The 24,747-nt window shown below is 37.4% G+C and overlaps 1 protein-coding gene across 7 annotated transcripts in view; it reads left to right on the top strand.

The window, feature by feature from the left end:
- The window catches only part of HORMAD2 (HORMA domain containing 2), a 75,601-nt gene that overhangs the window by 14,257 nt on the left and 36,597 nt on the right, over positions 1–24,747 (top strand). For all 7 annotated transcript variants that reach the window (XM_074294359.1, XM_074294385.1, XM_074294393.1 and 4 more), the window contains exons 4-10: positions 2,876–2,939; positions 3,418–3,454; positions 7,529–7,549; positions 8,120–8,146; positions 11,800–11,867; positions 13,979–14,133; positions 14,288–14,541. In XM_074294359.1, the coding sequence (XP_074150460.1) occupies positions 2,876–2,939; positions 3,418–3,454; positions 7,529–7,549; positions 8,120–8,146; positions 11,800–11,867; positions 13,979–14,133; positions 14,288–14,541 (626 nt within the window). The remainder of the gene's footprint in view (positions 1–2,875; positions 2,940–3,417; positions 3,455–7,528; positions 7,550–8,119; positions 8,147–11,799; positions 11,868–13,978; positions 14,134–14,287; positions 14,542–24,747) is intronic.

Genomic DNA, 24,747 nt, shown 5'->3' with positions numbered 1-24,747 from the left:
AGTTTGATAGCCCTTTGGGCATAGTTCCAAATTGCTCTTCAGAAGGAGAATAGGTATTTATTAAATACCTACTATGTGCCGTTTACTGTGCTACTGCTTTATAAGTATCTCATTTGATCCTCACGACAGCTCTGGGAAGTGAGTGCTATTATTGTTTCCATTTTACAGTTGAGGAAATCGAGGTAGACTTGCTCAGGGTCATACAACTAGCAAGTGTCTTAGGTTGGATTTGAACTCAGGTCTTCTTGACTCTAGGCTCTATCTACTGTACCACCAGCTGCCATTGTTCTGTTCCGAGGTTTTCTTATATCAATACTCCATCATCCTATTTCAGTTTTTCTCTTTTAGCTCCTTGTTGAGTTCAGATCTTTCCCTGGGGATGTGCTACAGTCCTATCAAGATGAAATAAATAGGAGCAACATACCTCTTGGCTATTTGAAACTTTATAGCTTATTGGGGGCATGGTCAGGGTTCTTTTAGATAGACCATCTGCTCTTTCACTCTTCACCCCAACAGTATCATTAGGCAGCTATAAACAGGATATTCAATCACATTTCCCCATTTTCATTTTTGTCTTATAGCTTGTCTTCCCATATTTTCCCTTTTTCCCTACTCCTCTGGCAAAGTATCTCTTTGTTTATTCAGCACATTCCACTAAATCTGGTAGTTCTAAGGGATCCTCTTTATGTTCTCCCCTGCTTATCTTCCCACCTTCCTTGGCAGTAGCTGGGGTGGATAGTGAAAATCAGCCTGTTTTTTTTTTAATAGCTTTTTATTTATAAGATATATGCTTGGGTATGCTTGGGTAATTTTTCAGCATTGACAACTGCAAAACCTTTTGTTCCAATTTTTCCCTTCCTTCCATCCACCCCTTCCCCCAGATGGCAGGTAGACCAATACATGTTAAATATGTTAAAGTAGGAATTAAAAACAATATATGTATACATGTCCATACAGTTATTTTGCTGCACAAGAAGAATCGGACTTTGAGGCAGTGTACAATTATCCTGTGAAGGAAATAAAAAATACAGGCAGGCAAAATTAGAGGGATTCAGAATTCTATGTAGCGGTTCATAGTCATCTACCAGAGTTCTTTCACTGTTTCACTTCATTGCTACTCTATTGGAACTGATTTGGTTCATCTCATTGTTGAAAAGGGCCTCGTCCATCAGAATTGATCATCATTTAGCATTGTTGTTGAAGTATACAACGATCTCCTGGTCCTGCTCATTTCACTCAGCATCAGTTCCTGTGAGTCTCTCCAGGCCTTTCTGAAGTCATCCTGTTGGTCATTACTTACAGAACAATAATATTCCATAACATTCATATACCACAATTTATTCAGCCGTTCTCCAGTTGATGGGCATCCATTCAGTTTCCAGTTTCTGGCCACTACAAAGGGTCCCTTTCCCTTCTTTAAAATCTCTTTGGGATAGAAGCCCAGTAATAACACTGCCGGGACAAAGGGTATGCAGTTTGATAACTTTTTGAACATAGTTCCAAATCACTCTCCAGAATGTCAGCCTGGGATTTGAGAGAGCACCAGGAGTCAAATGACAGTGGCTGCTCCCTGCACAGACACTTGGGAACCAGTTGGGGAGGTGACTGCCAAGTTATGGAGATGTGTGTCCCTGCCCCATTCCTATATGGGAAAGTGAAATAAATGATATAAGAAAAGCAATTGAGGTAGTATGATATCATGGCAAAAAAAATAGACTTGGCAGCAGAAGACTAATTTCTTTTTTTAAAATTTTATTTATTTATAATTTTTTTCACAGTATATATGCATGAGTAATTTTTTTTTATAATATTATCCCTTGTATTCATTTTTCCAAATTATCCCCTCTTTCCCTCTACTCCCTCCCCTTGATGACAGGCAATCCCATATATTTTACATGTGTTACAGTATAACCTAGATACAATATATGTGTGTAAATACCATTTTCTTGTTGCACATTAAGTATTAGATTCCGAAGGTATAAGTAACCTGGGCAGATAGACAGTAGTGCTAACAATTTACATTCACTTCCCAGTGTTCCTTCTCTGGGTGTAGTTGTTTCTGTCCATCATTGATCAACTGGAAGTGAGTTGGATCTTCTTTATGTTGAAGATTTCCACTTCCATCAGAATACATCCTCATACAGTATTGAAGTGTACAGCGACCTTCTGGTTCTATTCATTTCACTCAGCATCAATTGATGTAATTCTCTCCAAGCCTCTCTGTATTCTTCCTGTTGGTCATTTCTTACAGAGCAATAATATTCCATAATCTTCATATACCATAATTTACCCAACCATTCTCCAATTGAGGGACATCCATTCATCTTCCAGTTTCTAGCCACAACAAAAAGAGCTGCCACATTTTGGCACATACAGGTCCTTTTCCCCTCCTCAGTATTTCTTTGGGATATAAGCCCATTAGTAGCACTGCTGGATCAAAGGGTATGCACAGTTTGATAACTTTTTGGGCATAATTCCAGATTGCTCTCCAGAATGGTTGAATTCTTTCACAACTCCACCAACAATGTATTAGTGTCCCAGTTTTCCCACATCCCCTCCAACATTCATCATTATTTGTTCCTGTCATCTTAGCCAATCTGACAGGTGTGTAGTGGTATCTCAGAGTTGTCTTAATTTGCATTTAGAAGACTAATTTCAAATCTGGGCTCCTGCCACTTTATGGGAGAATCACTTATTTTCTCTTGATCTCAATTTAGTCACCTGTAAAGTGACATAGTATACTACATAATGTCAAAAGTCCTTTCTAATACATATTGTATGAATATGAATTTAAGGAAAGAGGATAATTATTGTAGCTTGAATAATTTAATTAAAACAGGAATGCAATTCAGATAATGATGTATTCTTTTTTTAGATCTCAGTTTAAAAATCCTTCGAGAAGATAAGAAATGTCCTGGCTCTCTGCAGATTATCAAATGGTAAGTGGCTCAAATTTAAAATGAGCTGAGCAGCAACATTTTAAATCATGTATCAAATAATTGACTAGGTTTTAAATGCTTAGATTAGGAAAAAATAGCATTGGCAAAAGCTATTTTTAATAGCACTGTTTCACGTTTTAGTATAAGCATCTGTGAACAATGATCCAATAATTCTATTTTCCAATACTTTAAAAAAAATTTATTTGTATCAAGAGAAAAGCAAAAAGTCAAGCCAAAGGAGTCAAGGGTGTGATCCGTGACTCTCAGGCTAATCTGAGCTTTGGTGGCGTGCCACGGTATGTGTGATAGCCTTGAATTGTGACTAACTAGAAGAGGCAAAGGCATTATTGATTTGGGCCTGCTTCAATTTAATGAATGCAAAAAAAAATACAAAACTTCTTTTCTTGGGTGTTTTTTTTTTTTTTTTTTTTGCTTTGAGACTGACCCATGTTAACGTCAACCATTTATTTCTTGGCAGGATTAAAGGTTGTTTTGATGCTTTGGAAAAGAAATATGTAAGTCTTTTAAGATTTCTGTTATGATCAAAGGCCTATCTTTTATTGCTTTTCAAACTAGAATGATAAAAAAGATTATACCTAGAATCTGTGCCTGAATCTACATTCATAGACCAGTTTCCTTTCCAATTGCTGGTGTTCAATGCTTAGGTTTTAAGACTACTTTGTCTCACTGATATCTTTGACATCACTCAGAATCCAGTACCCCTTTTCTCTTTCATAAGCTCATGCTTCTGTCATGACCACAGTTTCCTTTGAAGTTGCTGGAAGTGATCCACAGGATGTGAAACTGAGGAGACAAGAATCTGGAACTTAGCAATTTGAATATACTCAGAATTGTACTATTTGTGTCTTAGTTGTGCTGGAAACCAGCATTGATGCCTGTGTGCATGTCTGCTGAAAACTGCTTGTACAACTCCTATAATTTCTTCAAAACCTATTTAACATGGAAGAATATCGGTTCTGGGGGTCTATATTACATATATATATATATATATATATATATATATATATATATATATATATATATATATATATATATATATATATATATAAAATATATATATAATTAGCATTCATCCTGCCCTTTAAGTAATTTGTAATTTAGTTGGGAAGGAGGTAAAACCTACTTACTTCTAACTGTGATACCAGGTAGAACCTAAACACTTATTTCTGTTTAGGACCGTCCAGGTGAACAGCTCAGGGATGGGGAGTGATGGGAATCAGATGTAGGAAGTTAGGCTTCAGAAGGGGCAGAGTGCAAGCCAGCTGATGTTCAGAGTTCAAAAATCAGGGCATGTGGGGTGACATAAGGATGCTTCGAGGCAGACTGTGGAAGGCTGTGAATGTGAGGGTAAGACATCTGATTGTGATATAAACAGATTTGTTGGATATTAGGATGATTAATCTGGCAGTTTTGTTCATGGCTAGATAATAAAGGATCTTCTAGAATCCAGAATAATGTCCAGGAGGCTATTGCAGTAATTCTGATGAGAAATAACAGGGCCTGGGGTGGTGGCAGTAGGAATCAAAGTGAGAGGACCAGCCTGACAGATATTGTTGGGGTAAAACAGGCCCAAAACTTGAATGTAGGGAAGGAGAGGCCAAAGCAGAGACTGAGCTTAAATGTCGTGAAAATGATGACTACATTACAATAGGGACCTTGGGGGAAGACGAAAGAGTAGGTTTTTTTTTTTTTTGTTTTGTTTTGTTTTTTTTTGTTTTGTTTTTTTTTTTTGTTTTTGTTTTGTTTTTTTTTGCAAGGAGGGAGGAATGAATTTAATTTTGGATGGAAAGAGTTCAAGTTGGCAGCAGAAAACTAGTGAAAAAAAAGACAGGACAGTTACCTTCAGCTCCATAAATCTCTTGAGTGAGTATCTCTCCCTCTCTGTCATTCTCCTTTTCTCTCTGCTTCTCTCCCTCTCCGCTCTCTCCTTCTCTCCTGTTCCCTCTCCCTTTCTCTCTCTCCCTCTTTTTTTCTCTCTCTTCCTCCCTCCCTCCTTCCTTCCCTCCCCCTCTCTCTGTCACTGTCTCTCTCTTTGTCTCTCTGTCTGTCTGTCTCTGTCTGTCTGTCTTTGTCTCTCTCCCCTCTCTCAAGGCAATGGGGGTTAAGTGACTTGCCCAGAAAAACACAGCTAATAATTCTCTCCCCTCTCTCAAGGCAATGGGGGTTAAGTGACTTGCCCAGAAAAACACAGCTAATAAGTATCTAGTGTCTGTCTGGTGCTGGATTTAAACTCAGATTCTCCTGGCTCCAGGGCTATCCACTTAGCTGCCCCTTAAATGAGTTAATCTTAAATCAATTGAATTTAGAAGCATTGGAATCCAAGAGCTTCCCTTTAAGGCCACACAAAGCTAGCAGATGGATTGTTTGATTAAATTAATTGACGTGGTTGTGTCAGTCACCAAGTGGTTATTAAGGTTATTAAAGAATTATTAGGTACTAGGTGTAGCGATGATGAAGGAAACCGTTCCCACTCACAAGGAGCTGATATTTAAGGATCTGGACCCTGGGATGTACCATGGGTGTGAAATACACATACACACTTCCAGATGAGGTGTCCCCCAAATCCTGATCTATTCTGAGCCTTACTAGCTTTTAATAGCAAAAACTACAGTTTTATATGTATGTGTATATGTGTTTATGTGTGTACCCAGTTAATATGAAGAGAATAAACATAAATAAATACAAGGTAGTAGATTGGGAGGCAAGGCCCTAGCAGGTGGAGGGATCAGGAAAGGCTTTCCAAAGGTGGTGCATGTAAAGGAAAAGAGACGCAGTGGGACGGCCACAAGGCTGTGCCAGGAATGGGGAATGGCCACTGCAGAGGGAGGATCTTATGTGGGAAACAGAGAGGAAGCCCCTTTGAATCCAGAGTACAGGAGAAGGATGGTATCTGGAAAAGATGGATGCAGGGGTTGGGTTAAAACCGTGAAGGGCTTTAAAAAGTAAACAGATTCTTTAAAAAGTATCCCAGAGGAGGTAAGGAGCCACTGGAACTTCCCGGGGCCTACTGGGCAAACAGCATTTGAGAACATGCTGGACAGGAGAGCGGGAAGACTGGGGGCATCCGGGAGGAGAGCCAGGAGGCCGGAGCTATGATCTAGGCTGCAATGGAGGCGCTGCCGGCCCTGGAGACAAGGGCTGGAATCTGACTGACTTGGTTTGCTGAATTGACCGTTTGTGTGAAACTGAACTGCCGCGTTTACTGTCTAAAACAGGATTAATACCTTGACACTTAACAAATAAGTTCTTTTAAAGCTGCTGTTTTCAGGGGGCTGGGTCCATGTTTATAGCACACCTCCATTAGGGAAGACGACCTAAGAGAGCATTTTGTCAGCGAGCGCTGTCCATTCCCTCCTTCCATCGGGCTAATTCCCAGTTGTGTTTCCTCCTAGACCCCCAGATCTTCCTCCCATAAGCTGGTGCCTAGGGAGTCAGGGCTGTGGTTGCTCACTGACGTGCAATTAGCAAGCTCGCCACGGTGTGGCGCTCGTGTTCCACCAATAGGCCGCCTTTGGCGCTTCCTGGCCTAGCTTTGGGTCCCAGGTTTCCACAGGATAGTTCACATCCCGCTCCCAAGTACTGCGGTACTGGTTACCACGTCGGCACTAGTCAGGGATGAGGTGGGCTCAGAAGCCGTCTCCGACCCCAGCCGAGTGAGCCCCGAGTCCCTTCACGCCTCCCTGCCAGAGCTTTCCTCATCTGTAGATGAAGGAGTCAGTCCCAGCTCCTCAGGCTCTTTGCTGCTCTTGCTCCCTCATCCAGTGAGCGAAGAAGGCGGCAGATGTGGTGCTTCCTTAGGGGTCCAAACATAGGAGGCAGGCAGCCCCTGCCCTCAAGGAGCTTCTTTTCTAATAGGGAAAAATAGCACATGTAGGGGAAGGAGGGGCCTGTTTTGGACCACAAAGTCACCTGGATGCATGGTGAGCGGATCCCTAAGGTGAGTGACTGATCTGCTCTTTCCAGAAAGGTTGCTGGGATCGACTTGATTATTGTGCTTGGGGGCCAGAAGTGGTAAGCTGGGGGCAGAGGGTGATGGGGGAGATGACTGGAGCGTCTGGAGGCCCTAAGTGTGGCACACTCACCAATCAAGAGCTCAGGGCCCCCGAGAAGGAGCTTTAGAACTGGAGGGAAATATGTGCAACATTCAGACCCTAAGCTAAAGATATTAGCTCAGGCTTTTCTTATATTTCATAAACATGTTTTGGAACCTTATTAGACTCATATCATAGCTGGATCTGTGTCAAAAGCAATGGTGTGGTTCCCCCAATTGTAAATTTCTTGAGGGCCCAAGCTGTGCACTCTCTAGTTATTTAATAATTGCGCTATGAATGAATGAGTGACTGATTTGTCTTTTGCTTTTCTTTGTATCCACAGCACTTAGCTCAGTGCCTGGCTCACAGTAGGTGTTTAATAAAGGCTTGCAGTCTGCCTGCCCGCCCAGGCCTTTAGATCATCTCTAGAGCTATATTTAATTAAGTTAAATTAGATATCAATATATCAATACTAACAGGAGTTCATGAACACATGAATGCTTTTTCACAATTGTTTTCTTTTTTTTTTCCATGCAGCTTCACATGGCAGTACTTGCAGTAAGTAAATATTTCAAAATCCACATTATTTTTATCTCCTTCCTTATTCTTTGGAAGAGCCAGACATCTGACCCTTTTGTATTTCAAGGTGTATTTATAAGAAGGCCAAATACATGTTAGCTTACCTTAATTGTTGCCAGGGATCCATTCTCTTAGTCACCTTGTGAACTTAAACTCAGTTGCAGGAATCTGGTTGACATTTCTTTGGAAATAGCAAAATTCTGTCCGTGGTTCAGAATGGGGAATAATCTGAGAGATTCCCCTTACCTTCTTATTGAGAGATTCCAAGTGCAGGCCTATCTGCTTGTGGCCGGAGGACCGGCTGAGCTCAGTTCAAAGACTGGAGCATCACTAGAGTGCCGAGTGTATTCTTCTGGAGTGGGAAACCAAGGCCCCCAAAGAAGGGTTTGAAAACTACATGATTGACGGATGGCCATTATTTATGGAATACTAACCAAATTCAGCCCTCAGTTAACATAGTACAGGTAACCCTTTGGGACATATAGTCGATATAGGAAGAATAATAACTTTTTAAAAAAATCAATTAAATTTTACTTTTTATTAAAACAGATTTTTACAAATCCCAAGGAACCAGAGGTAAGAAGAAGAAAAAACCATATGTGAAGTATATTTCCTTACATTTGCTTAACTAAAGTTTGAAATATATGTATTTCTAATAACTAACATAACGTTTGGCCATAGTAGATACTTAGTAAAATGTATGTTGCTTTCCCCCAGTAGAATGAAAACTTCTGGAGGTCAGAGGATTGTTTTTGGCCTTTGTATTTCTAGAGTTTAGCATTAACTTCATGAATCTAGTAGGTGCTTAATTAATGCTTGTTCAATTGGATTTATTTCCTTACCACATAATCAACTTAGATCTTATGGTATTCTTTATTATCTACACTTAGCCTATGTTGATACTTGGATAAGAGCTCTCAAAAAAAAAAAAATATATATATATATATACATATGTTGATACTTGGATAAGAGCTCTCAAAAAAATATATATACATACATACATACATACATATATATATATACATATATATATACATACATATATATATATATACATATATATATATATATATATACATATATATATCCTAGATGCTCTTAGATAAAATCCTGAGCAGTACCTTGGCCATTTCATACCACACTGAGATAAAGGGATATTCATAATGTGGGAGGTGATGTTTTAATCTAAAAAATTCAAATATCTTATGGTTAAGTAATTTCAATTGTTGAAAGAATAAAAGTGTTGAGACTAGTATTCTGGCATAAATCCAAATTAATCGCTTCCTTATTGCTGAAATTGCCTCTTTTTTTTTTTATTTGCAAGCTTCTTCTTAAAAAAAAAATATTTTTGTTCCCCATGCTAGTTTTTCCTTTTATATCCCTGCCCTCACATTGAACTTGCCCTTGTAACAAAGAAAAATGATAAAGGAAAGTCAAATAGTAAAGGAACCACTTGACATCTTATGCAACATTCTGTATTTCTTTATTGAGTCCCCCACCTCTTTAAGAGAGGAGGGAAGTATGCTTTCTGTTCTGTTCTGCAGAATCAAGCCCATTCATTGTAATTAATCAGAATTTGACTTCCTTTTAGTGTTGCTTTGGTTTACATTACTGCAGTCATCATCTACAATGATATTTTGTTTTTTTTCCTCTGAATTAGTTCTTTTAGCTATCCCATGATTCTTTACATTCTTTATAGTTGCCATTTCTTACAGCATCATAATATTCCATTAATTCATGTAGCAAAATTTGAAATTTTTTTTTCAGCCATTCTCCAGTCAGTGAGCACCCGATTTACTTCCAGTTTTTGTGGCCTTCTTCTTCCCACCCCACCTCCCAAAAAAGTGCTGTTACAAATATTTTGATATATATGGGGCCTTTCTGTCTTTGACCTACAGTAGTAAGGTTGCTGGGTCAAATGAATGATTATACTTTTCTTAGAGGCAGCTGCTGGCATAGTGGCTCAAGTACTGGTTCTGGAGTCCCAAAGACCTGACATTAAAGCTAGACTCAAACACTTATCAGCTGTGTGATCTTGGGCAGGTCACTTAAATGAGGATCAAATGAGATCATTTTTGTCAGGTATTTAGTGCAGTGCCCAGCACATAGTAAATACTTCTTCAGTTTTTAATTCCCTTCCCCTTCTTGCATAATTCCAAATTATTTTCCAGAAAGCTTGGCTCAATGAATTCATTGCTCCACAGATAACATATTAATATGTCTGTCTTCCCATATCCCCTTGCTCCCACCCCCCAACACATACAAACACACACACACACACACACACACGCTCCCACACATATACACAAACACACTCACACGTGCGCGCGCGCACACACACAGACACACACACACTGATGATTTCTATCTTTTCTTGGTTTTGCCAGACAGACAGCTTGGTATAGGTGATAGGGAGTCACTGGGGAATCATGAAGACCAATAAAGCCTTGCCTTTGACACATACTAACTGTGTTCCCTGGGCAAGTCCATTCACACCTGAGTTCCCCTGGCCACTCTCCAAGTCTACAGATCATTTTCCAAAAAACTGCTTTCCAACTCCCCTCTCTAGCTCATCTTGGATTTGGGAAGGAGATTGCTTTGAGTCCCTGTGTGGGCCTTCACGATTCCCCTTACTGAAGGGCCAGCCCGTTGAGGCCTTTGCAGATCCCAGAGCTGCTGTGCAGAGGTGGGGTTAGCTAGTCCTGCCAGCCCAGTACCAGCTCCCAACTGGAGAAGCTCGCCACCTTGCCAAGTCATTGGCAGTCATCTGGAATAGCAGCAGCACAGGGCCGAGCCTGGGTCTGCAAGCTGACGCGCAGGAGTTCTGGCAGGGGGAAAAACTGGTTTGCGCAGGCATGGGCATCTAAAATGCTCAAACCAGTTTTACCCCTTTCTACCTTTATTTGTAGATGAGTTTCACAATTTTTGCCTTGGCAGTTTTGAGGGGTAGTTTTCCAGACCCAAAACTTTCTGTCTGTCACTGAGTCAGGCAGTGGTTGTCGTGTTTCTGACACATGATAGGTGCGTGCTTTAAAACCTGGGGGTTTGGGGTAGTCAAATGTTGAATTAATAATGGTGATGAACTAAAGGAAAATCTTATAAAGCATGCAGCAAAGTATCAAATGAGTGGGCAAATATAGGGGAAAAGGAGCCAGACTGTTCTCATAATGTAATGTGGTGGAAATTCTCATTTATGTCCCAGGAAAAGTATTTTGGAGTCCTTGGAAATGGTTCTCTAAAGACATCAACTCAGTGAGCCCTTGCAGCCAAATTACCTCTGCTGCCATGAGTGGTAACTCATACAAGCAAGATTTTAATTAATTGGAGACACTCAGGCCTAGAAGGTCCAGTAATTGCCGGGGTGTGTGTGGGGAAATCACTCATGGAGCCCAGGCAACATACTGCCAACTTTTCTTCTCAAACTAACGTAGTAAGCTCAGACCAATAGACATTGGTTCTCCCTTGTCTCTGGTCCACCGTTCTCATGTAACCTTTATACTATTAAGAAATTGGAAAATATAGAATTTTTTTTTTCAGTAGAAATAGGGGATAATGAAAGTGTCACAGTGTCTAATTGAAGAAAACATTTAATCTCCAAAACTTTGAGGCTGTCTGTCTCCAGTATTTATGGTGTTAAGAAAGGTAGAAATAGAATACATGGAACCCTCTTGCACCCAAGCCAACACCTTGCCTCTGACAACAGTCAAGAAAAGCCTCTGCCAGGCTGGCACCTCAAATCTTAGAAAATATTTTTTCTGAATCATGTAATACTGTGAAACAAACGCATAGGTAAGAAAACTTGGTCAGCATTTGTGGTAAGTAGTCAACTGATAATCGATCAACAAATTATTAAGTACCTACTATGGTTTATGCTAGGTGAAAGAGAAATGCAAAAAAAAAAAATTAAATTCGTCCTTAGTTGCAGAGACCTTACATTCTAATGGAAGAGACAAATACTTCCACTTCAATCTCCTTGCTGAAATGTTGCACACCCACACTTCCGCACTTGGGTGCCTCGACCATTTCTTCCCATTAACCTACTGCAGAACAGGGAATCTTTCTCCAAAGCAGGAGTTCCTAACTTGGGGATCTGTGAGCTTGGGTCTTGTTTTTTAGCATTTCTATTATGGTGTTTCAATATAATTGGGTTTTTTTGGTAATCCTGTTATGCATTTTCTGCAAATCGTTTCTGAAACAATCTGTTTATCTGTTTCCTTTGACCTTTCTAGAAAGTCACAGAGTTATACCAATTCAAATTCCGATACACAAATGAAGGACCCCAAATGGATTTTGTCAGGTAACCCTCATTTTAAATATTTAATTAAAATAATAAGCCTCAATTATCATTATTCTCAGAAGGGGTGGATGGGCAGGGATAGATGGGATCCAGGAGAGATGTTCTCCCTTTGCATCCTCCATTGTTTTATCACATCATGGTTCATGAAGACTCTGCCTACAGGGCACAATCAGTGACAGATCCTGCTAAGTTGGAAAGGTTACTAAGCTACTTGGATGCTCACGGGGTGATGAAGTGTTCATTCACAGCCGTTCCAAAATACCATCTAAGTTGTAGGGCAATTACGGTGTAAGTGGAAGGAGTGCCTGCCCATAGAAGTGCAATCAAACATCTTTGTGTAGCAGAGGCCTTCTACCCCAAGTTTCCTGGGGATGAATTGATGCAAAAATGATGTCTCTTGGCAAGCCCCACGGAATAAGGTTGAGGGATGGCTACTATTATATCTGAAATCCTAAAGTCAAGTAAAGAATAGATATGAATGAAACAAATTAAAATTCTCTGAGAGCAAGGGACAGTCACACCCTTCTTTTTTTAATGTCCACAGTGCATTCAGAAGTACTGTGAGCATATTGTAGTCATTCAATAAAATAATTAACTGTGTTGATATATAACAAACACACTAAGATTTTATACTTATATAATCTTTGATTTCATCACTTCCTTTGCTTGTGTAGATTATTATTATTATTATTATTATTATTTACAAATCATAGGATCTTGGGCATCTCAGAATTGGAAGGCTCCATAGAGACTATGTAATTCAACTTGGATATAGTGAAGATACTCTCAATGTGGTGTAAATCTTATTCTTTAAGTGTTCATATATAAAGAAGTGGGGTAGCAGAAATTGGATGCCAGTCAGGGTTGTTTTAGAGAGATGTTTCCAAGGTGCCTTCTAACCCTGAAATTTTCTGGTTCTCAGATCTTATGCTGCTATAATCAGTGAAACAGTAATATTCAAATTTGATGGGGAAGGGAAAATTAGGACTTATTGGTAATTTTCCAGAAACCAAGATTGTAATTTGAATTTGGTGGTTGCTTGCATTATCAGCTCTCTCATTAGAAGATATAATTGTCCTAGAAGAGAAATGCAGCTTGCCTTCCTCCTCCTTCCTCAGTGGTACTGAAAATGTACAGGGTGGCTACAGATGTGGCCTTCCTAGGCCGCCAAAGTTCACACAGATAGACCCTGATAGAAAGAGTTCAAAGCTTTGGTTGTTCCTGGGAGGGAACCAATTACTGCAAGAGTTTCTGAACATAGAGCCTTGGACAGATGTTATAGAATCTTGACATTTTAAACCTGAAAAAGATCTCAAAAATCATCCAATCCAATATCCTCATTTTACAGATAAGGAAACTGAAATTCAAAGAGGATAATCAGTGAATTGGGGCTCCCAGACCCTCAGCCTGAGGTTCTTTCCATTTGACCACAATCCCATACTACAATGAACTTGAGGACTTCACCAATGTAGACTATAATCTAGCCCATCCTGTAGGGCCTTTGCTCACATATTCCCCTCCAGCACCCACCATAGCAAATCCTCTCAATAGGAGCCTCAATGAACATGTAAATAAAATATTTCAAAAACCAATTATATTTTAAATATATAATGGTATATATATATTTAAGTAAATTGAGTCAGTAAATTTTTATTCATGCCTACCATGTGCTAGGAAACCTGCTAAGTGTTGGGAGTACAAATGCAAAAAAGAGAGATAGTTCCTGCCCTTGAGGAGCTTCAATCTAAGGAGAAAAGGCAGCCCATAAAAGAAAACTGAAAAGGTGGGAGTTGGATATTATAGAGAAGTCAAAGAAATCCAAAATGAAGGCAGATGGATAGGAAAGGAGGGGAAGTCAGTCCTTCTAATTCTTTTGTAAAGCAAAAAATTTCCAGAAAAGAGAATAATGGCCTTAATAATATATATATATATATATATATATATATATATATTTTTTTTTTTTTTTTTTGGTAAGTGAGCACAGACACAACCCAATAGCTTATTTATAAATACTTTGTCCAAGAACAAAACTGACTGTTCCTCTTGGAAGGGAACGCCAACAGTTCCTGTTTCTGATAATCACCCTCTTTGCTCTTCTGTCCCGATTGTAGCATGAATACCAGCTTTGACAGTAGTGGAACAAGTAGTGAAGAGATCAAGACGGCCAGCATCCTCCTCATCCGCAAGCTGTACGTGCTGATGCAGAATCTCGGCCCTCTTCCCAATGACATCACACTGACCATGAAACTCTACTACAACAATGAGAGTGAGTGGAGACCTGCACAGGCAGGATCTTTTCCTGGCTTGTTCTTTTGTCATCAGATGTAAGCAGTCTGGTGCAGCATCTTGAAGGTGAAGGCGAATGGTTTTCGGGGGCCTATTGCACACAGGCACTGATTTTTTCTCATTTCACTTGGCAGTAACACCTAATGAGTATCAGCCCCCTGGCTTCAAGGAAGGAGAAAGTACCCAGAGCTTTCAGTTCCAAGGAGATCCCGTCAGCTTGAAATTAGGCTTAGTTGCCACCAATTTTCATAGTATCAAAGTTAAGATCATGACCGAGAGCCAGAGGATGAATGGCATGGGGAGCAATCTACTTCAAGAGAATACCGTCACTGAGATCTCCCATGAAGGCCTCGACTGTGATGAAGAGGAAGAGGAAGGCAGCATTAATGTAAGGAAGCTTCCTTTATCTGAGTCCTCCATTTGTCAAGTGTGTACTGTAGATGCTGGGCTTCTATACAGACGCAAAGGGAAAAGTAGAACAGATTCAATTCCTGGCTTCGAGGAGTGTGCATCTAATTTTTTTAATGTTTGGTACCATTTTATTTTTTTAAATAATAACTTTATTTTCAAAATACATACAAAGATATTTTTCAACATTTACTCTTTCAAAACCTGGTGTTCCCAAATTTTTTCCTCCCTTCTCCTCCTCCCCCCCAGAGAGCAAGTAATCCAGTATTTGTTAAACAGGTACAATTCTTCCATACATATTTCCACGTTTATCATGTGTGCAGTCTAATATTTAAAAAGCAGTTTTTTAAAAGCGGGAAGTACAGTTGGAACTATATCAAATTGTTCATGTCTACCAAAAGCCTTTTGATAGGTTTCTTTCATCAGATATTTTAAACTACAAGTGGAAAATTTTAATTTCACTTATAACTGGCAGTCAGGCATTTAATAACATTTCTTTAGCTCCTACTACATGCCAAGTATTATGTTAAGAAGATAACATACAAAGAACATGCAAACAACTACGTATGAACAAGCAATATACAGAGTTTTCAGTTGTTCAGTTGTTTCAGTCGTAGTTGATCCTTAGGTGTTTTTGGGTGTTCTTGGCAGAGATGTTGGAATTATTTGCCATTTCCTTCTCCAGCTCATTTGACAATCCCCATTTTTTTCCACACATTCTTTTCTTTCCTCTGGCATTGCTACTACCTAGTACATGCTCTCATCACCTTACGACTTGATTATTGCAATACAGAGATGAAGTCAACAGGCCTTGGCAACAGCTTGCATATGGGGGTGGTGGTGAGAGAGTGAAGAATCCAGGATGACTCTTAGGTTTCCAGCCTGAGGGCTTGGGAGCATGCCCTTGCCATTTAGAAGCAGAGAGGGTTTGGATGGAAAGGTAATGAAGTCAGTTTTACCCATATCAACTGTAGGGGGTCCACTAGACATCTAGTTTGAGATGTCTGAAAGGAAGTTGAAGATGGGAGATTGGAAGGCAACAGGGAGGATAGGGCTGGGGAAAGAGATTGGGGGAAGAAATAGAAGACTAAAAAGATTGAGGGAGACATCAGGATGCTTGTAAGCAGTAGGGAAGAAGCTGGTAGGGAAGGAAAGACTGAAAATTGAAAGATTGAAAAAAGATTGAAAGAGTGGAGATGCATGGAATGGGGTTACTTGGATGGGTATTTGGGCATTTGTCTAGTACGGAGAAGGGCTGACTGTTCATGTGAGACAAGGGTGAAGGAAAGCGTGGGGAAGGCATCTGAGTGATAGGAGATGAGAGAGAGGGGAGAAGAGGGAGTTCTTGGTGAATGGCCTCCATGTTTTCTGTAAAATAGGAGATTCTCAAGGTTTGCAACTGAGAAGGTAGAGGAGGGAGGGTGAGCTATGGGAGATTTGAAAAGGCATGAAAAAGACTGGAAGAGCTTCTGTGGGCACTTACTTACCTGGGGATATTTACATGGTTTTGCTTAGTCTAAAGAATGTACCAGAGGATTTCTGCAGATTCTTTTCAAAGCCTTTTGTCCTGGATTGTCTTATTTATTAAATTCTCCTTCATGCCCCTACTTGCTTTTTTCCCCTTTTGAGATTTAGGTGGGAAAGTGTTCTTGATGCCTATTGTTTTTACATCGCAATTTTATCTGAATCACACATATGGTAGCTCAGGACAATACATATTTAAAGCTGATGAATGAGATTTAAGAGTTTTATTCCTCTCTTTTACCATTTTGTGAGGAAAATGATGTCCTTAGATCTTCTAATTTCTTACCAATGGATGAATAACTATCATATCTTTTTTCAAATCTTTCTTTACTGTGTACTCCTTTCTGAAATGATTCTGTAAGTGCTTTAATGCTAAATAGAAGCCACAGTTTCATCTTTTGCAAGATGGAAGCATGTTCAGTGGTTTCCTGTTTGTCTTTGTCTTTGAGAATAGGTTTGAAAGATAGTTGGATTTTAAATGGTATTTGTCCAAAGGACTTGTGTAGTCTATTTCCACCTAGAATTGTGGGCCACGGCTGAATGCCCATTTCTAAGGGCTTGCAGTATTTTGGTTCATCCATTTACAGCTAGATTTTCCCAAGGAGAACTTCAGAGTGTGCATTTGTGTTACTCATATTAAGATGTAGATTAAGCATTAATCTGTTGTAGGAAAAAAAAACAGCCATTATTTCAAGTACAGATTTTAGTTATAGTAAAAGTATTTGATTCTTCTTCCTTAGTTGTAGTTCTAAATTTGAATGCTTTCAATGTATTGATTACAGTTTTGGCTCCATTTGATTTTCAAGGTATTGGGGACAAATTTTCGAATTTATAATTCCTTCTTTAATATCTACTATTTTGAAATTTCTACCTAATCCTACTTTGATTCCTCATCACAGCATAGAGGGAGTCCTAGGTTCTCAAATGCAACCCGACTGATTCTACTGTGCTGAAAAAGCTTTAAGTAACATCTGGGCAATAGAATATAACACTTTTCTAAAGATCAGACTAAGAATGGAAAGGCTTCCCATCATTAGATAAATTGGAGATAAATTTCTTGGTAATAAGCAACTCCTGAAAAAGAGTTTTGTTATGATTTTATTTTAGCTATTTGCTATTTTGTTGATTTGATTTCCTCTCTTTTTAAAAATCATATTGGCTAAAGGTTTATCAATTTTGTTAATTTTTCAAGGAATTGACTTTTAGTTTTAGATATCATTTCTACAGGCTTTTTTTTTTGGGTGAGGATTTCTCTTTTTTTCTCTTAACTTTTAATATCTCCTAATTTTTATTTAATTTGGTGACTGTCTAATTTTTAAAATGTGTTTCATTGATCCTTCTTTTTTTCTTTTTCATGACTATGTTTATAGGAATATAATTTCCTCCCCAGAGGACATCCCATTTCAGCATATTGTTCTAGCAGTATAATTTTCTATCACACAATTATTGCTCCTTTGATTTGTTCTTTAACGCATTCATTATGTAGGATTTTATTGTTGTTTCTGTTTAGGTTTGTGTCTTTTGTTTATACTTGCATAACTAATTAGTATTTTTTATTGTATTATGGATTATAAGTGATATATTTATTTTTTCTGCCGAGGCATTTGGAGCATATAAATTTAACATTGATGTTGGTTCATTGTAAGTAGTTTTTTTCAGTAAGTTACAGTTTCATTTATCCTTTTTATGTTTATTTTTTCTTTGGTAGCATGATTGCAGTTCTTGCTTTTGGGGATTCATTTAATGTATTGGAACTTTTTTCCACTTTCTCATTATTATTCTGTATATGTCTTTATTTTATATGTTTTCTAATTCATAAGAAGTGGAGTTGTCTTTTCTAATCCAAACTGGCACTAATTTTTTTTTTTTATTGCTTTGTTTAATCCATTCACATTTAGTTATGAGAGTTAGGTTTATAGTTTTTTGTGTTTAAAATATTTCTCCCCACTTATGATAATTTCCTACTCCTTCTTGTATAACCATGGTTATTTAGTTATTTTAGCTTAATCAATTTTTAAGATAACTGTATTCACATTAGTTCTGATTCCTTCATTGTCACACTTCTTCCTTTCTTATTTGTAATCCCATCCCATAGTTTTGGGTTTTTCTTGTTAGTTCTTTTTTCTTGCCTGTTTTTACTTACTTATTTAATTTTTGTCCTCTATTTTCTCCTCATTTAAGCAGTCAAGCAGAATCCCTTTTCTTTTCCTTCCTTCCTTTAAATTTGTTTGTTAGTTTTAATAATTTCATTTTCTGTACCTTTTTATTGAAGAGAATTTCTTTCCCTTATTTTCTTTATTATTTATCTTCCTTTTCTATATATTCTAGTTTTATTCTTTAATCCCTGGTCCTTATACATATTTAATTCCTTATTATCTGTGTTTCTTATGGAATTAAAACTTTTGAAGTACCTACTTCAAAGGTACTTTGAAGAGGGAAGGGTTCCCTCTTCCAAAAAATTTCTTTTATTGCCCCATAGCCCTCTTTTCTTCTGTTATGTCCCATTCTTAGAAATACACTATCCATAGATGATGGAGATCATATTTCCTCAAGAAATATATATCCTTAATTTTACAGTTCACTATTATCATTATTGACCTTTGTCCTCCCTTTGATAATTTTTTCTCCATTTGCATTTCAGTAACCTTCTAGGTCTGTGATTTCCATTCCTCTGGGTATTAGTTGCTCTCTGATTCCTCTTCTCCTGGAGCAATTTTGAAACACCAGATTCATTGCAGATCATACCCATTGTAAGATCCCCATCTTCCTTTATAAATCTCTTTTCTCCCATAGAAGGTACCCCTTCCTACCACTGGAACAATGTTTTCCCCTTTCTTTTCCCCTTTTCTAATTCTTCCTTTTACTGTTTCACCTATTCTTCCAAAGATTCTTTTCCTGAGAGAGAATACAGGAGTATTTTTTCTTCATTGTTAGTCTTTGACTTGATTAAGATGCATCACATATTCTTCTCCATCTTCTTTCTCTCTTTGTATTCCTCTCCATCTATTTTCTCTCCTACTTGCTTTTACATGCTCTCCCATTCTATAATTTGATCCCAGAAAAAAAATCCCACAATGATTCACCCATAGATAGAATGTTATGAAATTTAGAGCATGATGTTTCAGGCTTATTTCTCTGTCACTTGTGTGTGACTTCTGAAGGGCTGAATGGTTAATTTGTTGCTTTTGTTGGACAATGTTTATTTGCCTTTTTTTTTTTTTTTTTGTATTTCTGTGGTCTGATCTGTTTGAGAAGTGAAAATTTTCTGAGGTCTGGTTTTCTTCATTGGAATATCTCAAATTCTGTCACTTAGTGCATTTTGTGTTTCTTCTGAGCTAATTCAATTCTACTTGGCTCAAGAGCACAGCACCTTCTCTGATGAGGGCACGCCATGCTGGGTTGTGTCTCCCATGTCATGCAATCAATTCTAAAGTTCTTAAGAGAATATTTGAGAATGTCCTTGTATCACTTTTTCTGACCACCTTGTGAGCTCTTGCTCTGTGTGAACTCTCCATGAAGTAATTTTTTTGGCAAGTGTACATTTGGCATTTGAACAATGTGGCCAGACCAACAGAGTTGTGCTCTCTGGTGTAGAATTTGATGTCTGGCAGTTTAGTTCAGAGTCTGCTACCTTATCCTTCCAGGTGATCTTCCTAAGATGATTCCGATGGAAGTGATTGTTTCCTGGCATGGCACTCATAGGCTGACCAGGTTTCACAACCATACAGCAAGGAAGGAGGTTAGCAGAATGGCTCTGTAGACCTTCAATTTGATAGTCGGTCTAATATCTCCCTTCTCCCACGCTTTGCTTCTGAACTTCCCAAACACTGAGCTAGCTCTGGTAATCTGCATGTAAACCTCATTATCAATGTATATATCCCTGGAAAATATACTCCCAAAGTAAGTGAACTTATCCACATCATCCAAAACTTCTCCATTTGTTGTAACCAATGGTTCCACAGGTGGATGGTGTGGTGCTGGCTGATGGAGTACCTGTGTTTTTTGGCGTTAATTATTAGGCCAAAATTAGCAAAAGAGCAGAGAATTGTCCATATTTTGTTACATCTCCTCTTCAGAGGCTGCACTAAGTGCATAATCATCTGCAAACAAAAAATTATGCACCAAAGCTCCTTCCACTTTAGTTTTGCCTTGTAGTTTACAGTTTACTAGAATCTAATATAATAATTGTTTTTTGATTTACTGTTTAGAATATTATTTTTAGTTTTTTTATTTTCTTGATTGCTCATTTCTATTTTGTTCTGTAACCCTCATATTTCTACATTTCTACATTCGTCTATACTTTAATTTTTTTTCTAATTACATGTAAACATATTAAACATTCTTTTAAAAAAAAATTTGAGTTTCAAAATCTCTCCCTCCCTCATTGAGAAGGGAAGCATTTAAGGTGGGAGATATATTTATATGTATATAGTCATGCAAAATAGATTTCCATTATTAGTCATGTTATGAAAAAAAAACAGGGAAAAAATCCCAAAAATGAAGAAAGGAAAAAAAAGTGTTCTTTAATTTGCATTCAGACTCCATCAGTTCTTTCTCTGCAGGTAGATAGCATTTTTCATCATGAATCCTTTGGCTCTTGATCACTGAATTATTGTCATGGATCATCTTATTGATGAGAATCATAGCTGATCATTATGTAAAATTTCTATTAGTTTTGTTATTGATATAGTCAATTATGCTGATAGTTTTCCTAATACTGAATGAGCCTTGCATTCCTGGTGTAATTCCCACTTGATCACAGTATATTTTCCTGGTGATAAATTTCTGAAATCTCTTTGCTAATATTTTATTTAAGATTTTTGCATCAATATGCATTAGGGAAATAGATCTATAATTTTATTTCTGTTTTGGTTCTTCCTGGTTTAGGTATTAGCACCATATTTTGCCATAAAAGGGATTTGGCAAAAATTCTTCTTCAGCTATTTCCCCCAATACTTTATATAGTATTGGAATTAATTATTCCTTAAATGATCATTTCTAGAATTCACTTGTAAATCCATCTGGTTCTGGAGATTTTTTCTTAGGTAATTCATTGATGGAGTAATTTTTTTTCCCAAAAATGGGATTATATAAGTATTCATTTCCTCTTTTGTTAATCTGTGCAATTTATATTTCTGCAAATATGCATTCATTTCACTTAGGTTGTCAGATTTATTGGCATACAGTTAGGAAAAATTGCTCCTAATAATTGCTTTAAATCCTCTTCTTTAGTGGTGAATTCACCTCTTTCATTTTTGATACTTGTAATTTGGTTTTCTTCTTTATTTTTTTCTAATCAAATTAACCAAGGATTTATATGTTTTATCTTTTAAAAAAAAATAAAACCAACCCTTAATTTTATTTAATACTTTAGTTTATTATTCAATAGTTTTCTTACTTTCAGTTTTATTAATCCCTCCTTTGATTTTCAGAATTTCTGATTTGGTATTTAATTGAGGATTTTTAATTTGTTCTTTTTTTTGTTGTTTTTTAGCTTTTTTAGTTGCATGCCCAATTCATTGATCATCTCTTTCTCTAGTTTATCTTGTGAGCACTTAGAAATATAAAATTTCCTTTGAATACTGCTTTGGCTGTATCCCATAAATTTTTGGTGTATTGTCTCATTATTGTTATGCTCTTGGATGAAATGATTGATTGTTTCTATGATTTGTTGTTTGACCCACTCATTCTTTAGGATTAGGCTGGTTTCCAATTCATGTTTGGTCACTCTTTCCATGGTCCTTTATTAGATATAATTTTTATTGTTTTTTTATTCTGTCCTGAAGCAGAATAAATTTTATTCCACTTTCTCATTTTAACTATAAATATCTTTATATTTTAAATGTAGATTTAAAAAATGCAATGAATTGTTAGGCTATCTTTTCTAATGCCATTTTTTCCTTATTTAAATGGCAAATTTATTCCATTCACATTCAGGGTTATAATTGTTTAGTTGTGTTTCCGTCTATCAAAATTTGTCATATGTATATATACATGCACTTACATAAATTTTATTTTAAATAAAATTAGACCTTTATAGTTTGCTTTATTTGCTCTCATCTGTCTTATTCTAAATTTCTTTTTCCTAGACATACTCTCTTCTCTCCCACCCTAAGTCTACATTCCTTGATCCTATTTATTGTTCTTCTCTTTTGTTATTCTGTTTTTTAAACCAGATAAGTCTTTTTCCTGGTCATACCCCAATTATCTCATCTCTTCATTTGAATGCCATTCATCTGTCGTACTCCTTTCCAAGAAATAGAAATTCACTTTATCTACTTCTCTACTCCTTTCTACTTCTAGGACCACTTCCTATCAGATTTTGCACAGAAGTATTTTTTTCTTTGTTCTTTGGATGACTGTCCATACAACTCTCATTCAAAGTGAAACTTCTGACAGACAATTGCTTTACCCCTTCCTTTTCTCAGCCCAGACAACAGTGGGTCTAGATCTCTTTGCTCTCTCATCCTCTCATCCATACTTTTTTGGTATCTTTGTATGAAGGAACTTCAAATGGGGAATCCTATGACCAGAAAAATTAATTCATGAAGGAAATGTAATAGAATAGATTGGCCTGTGTTTCACTGTAAGCCATCATGTGCAAACTTGGCAGAAGCCATTTTCCAACTATGATATTGCAAAAAGTCTTCTCATTGACTATAGAGCCAGAACTGATGATCAGAAGTGGTTGGGCCAAAATTAAGCATATAAAAGGGATGATTAGTCCACCTCTCAGTTTCTTTTCTTTGTTGCTTCGAAGAGGCAAAACTCGTTTGAGGTACTAGGTAGGAGTCAGGGAAGCTACCATCAGTTCTTTGGCTGTGAAGCCAACTAGAAGACTTTTTGTCATCACACAATAACAATCATTGACTTATCATGACCAGAATCCAATTTTCCCCATTTTTCTGGATAAGCACTTGGACTGAAATCGTGTAGGGAAATTATTTGTACCTTCCATTGGCTAGTCCATCCTATTACACTATTCCACCACATTAAATATTTGCTATCCTCTGCAGATCATTGGAGTGCATTTTTGACTTGTTGTCCATTTCTACAATATAGAAAAGTTCTTTGAGATCCTGGAATGATTTAAGTATCATTCCTTCCAGTGTCTTATATTAAAGACTTTTAGAAAAGTCTACATGGCATAATTCTTCAAAGAACAGGAAATTAACATTCTTCAATATTTCCAGATACATGGTGATAAAACCTATTATATAACAAAATTCTTTTAGGTTAACACAACTTGGTGCTTGCAGAAGCTTTCCCTAGTCCAAAACAGTAATTAATAAAAACAAAAAGAAAAAAATAAGGCTCCATTTCAGAAAACTCTTAAAATTCCTTTGTAAAGATTCCGGAGCTGGAGCTGCCTGCAAGTAACTTAGCTTAACTTCAGATGAGAAACCAAACTGTTCTGGAAGAAAATTATTTCATGATTCCTTTAGAACATAGACAAATCCAAGTGAAAGTTTGAACAAAATATTTTTCAGGTAGCCCATTCAGTACAGGCCACACTAAATGCTTCCAGAAAACCCTGTCACTCATACTGTGGTCCCATTGGAAGTCCAAATAAAAATTTCATCTAGGTCCATTCACTATAGGGCCTCTGAAGTTTCCTCAAAGGATCCCTACCAATACACAGGGCAATTGAAATAGAGCTTCTAATTCACTCCTCATCAGGACAAGAAGTTAACTTTAAAAAGGAAAACAAATTCAGAACAAAATGTGGAGATTCCCCAAAATGAATCACTTAGAGTTGGTTACCCAAGGTTTCTAGGCCAACAGGCAGATCTTATCCTAGGGACCTGAATTCAGTCCATAGGAATCTCAGACAAATTACCTATACTCATGTCACAACAAGGCGAACAATCTAGATCTGCTTAAAAGTAAAAGCAAGGAATCTTTGTGAATGTCATTGTGTATTTTAGATGAATTCTTAGGTATTGATATTTTAGAGATACAAAATTCATACTGCTCATATTAGTTATGTGTGACTAAGTTGGTGGAGCTTGAAATATGCTTACAGTAGTACAATAGATATATTTGAATATTAAGTATTCAAACAAGCAAAAGTTATCACACACACATAAGTACAGATCCTGCTCTTGTAAAGAAACACACTGGAAAACAGACAAATTATAGCTTAAAACAATTTTTTTTTTTTCTGTAGTGGATTCCTGCAAACCAGGAAGGAGAAAAACAGAAGGAGAATCTCTAATATTTCCTTGAAAATGCCTAGTGCCTCAAAATTGTCCCAGGTCAAGTCCCCACGGCTTCCCCAAATCCTTTTCCCATTGGTTGGCGGGGTCTTCAAAGAAGTTGACTATTACTTTCTCAACTAACCTGAGGAGGTTGAGTTTCTAGGTATTGTTTCTCATGAGTCCCCACCAGAGTCCTTCCCATTAACAACCAGACAGTCAGATAATTAGCTTTTACAAAAGATATTTATTAAGATGGTGTAGTAGGATAGTTTGTACAAAAAAAATTTCTCCAAATATCTGGGGCATACTCTCCTACAAATATCAGGTTCATGGAAAGAGCGAGCACAAAAACAAAGTACAATGGCTACACATGTGAATGAGATACACATGTGATAAAGAGGTAACTCAAAATGCCTGGGTAATGAAAGTCCTTTCTTGGCTATAGCCAGCATTCTTTTCTC

This window comes from Sminthopsis crassicaudata, chromosome 1 (genome assembly GCF_048593235.1).
Source record: "Sminthopsis crassicaudata isolate SCR6 chromosome 1, ASM4859323v1, whole genome shotgun sequence".
Taxonomy (NCBI): domain Eukaryota; kingdom Metazoa; phylum Chordata; class Mammalia; order Dasyuromorphia; family Dasyuridae; genus Sminthopsis; species Sminthopsis crassicaudata.
Note: the sequence above shows the minus strand (reverse complement) of the source record. Positions and strands in the feature narration are given on the sequence as shown.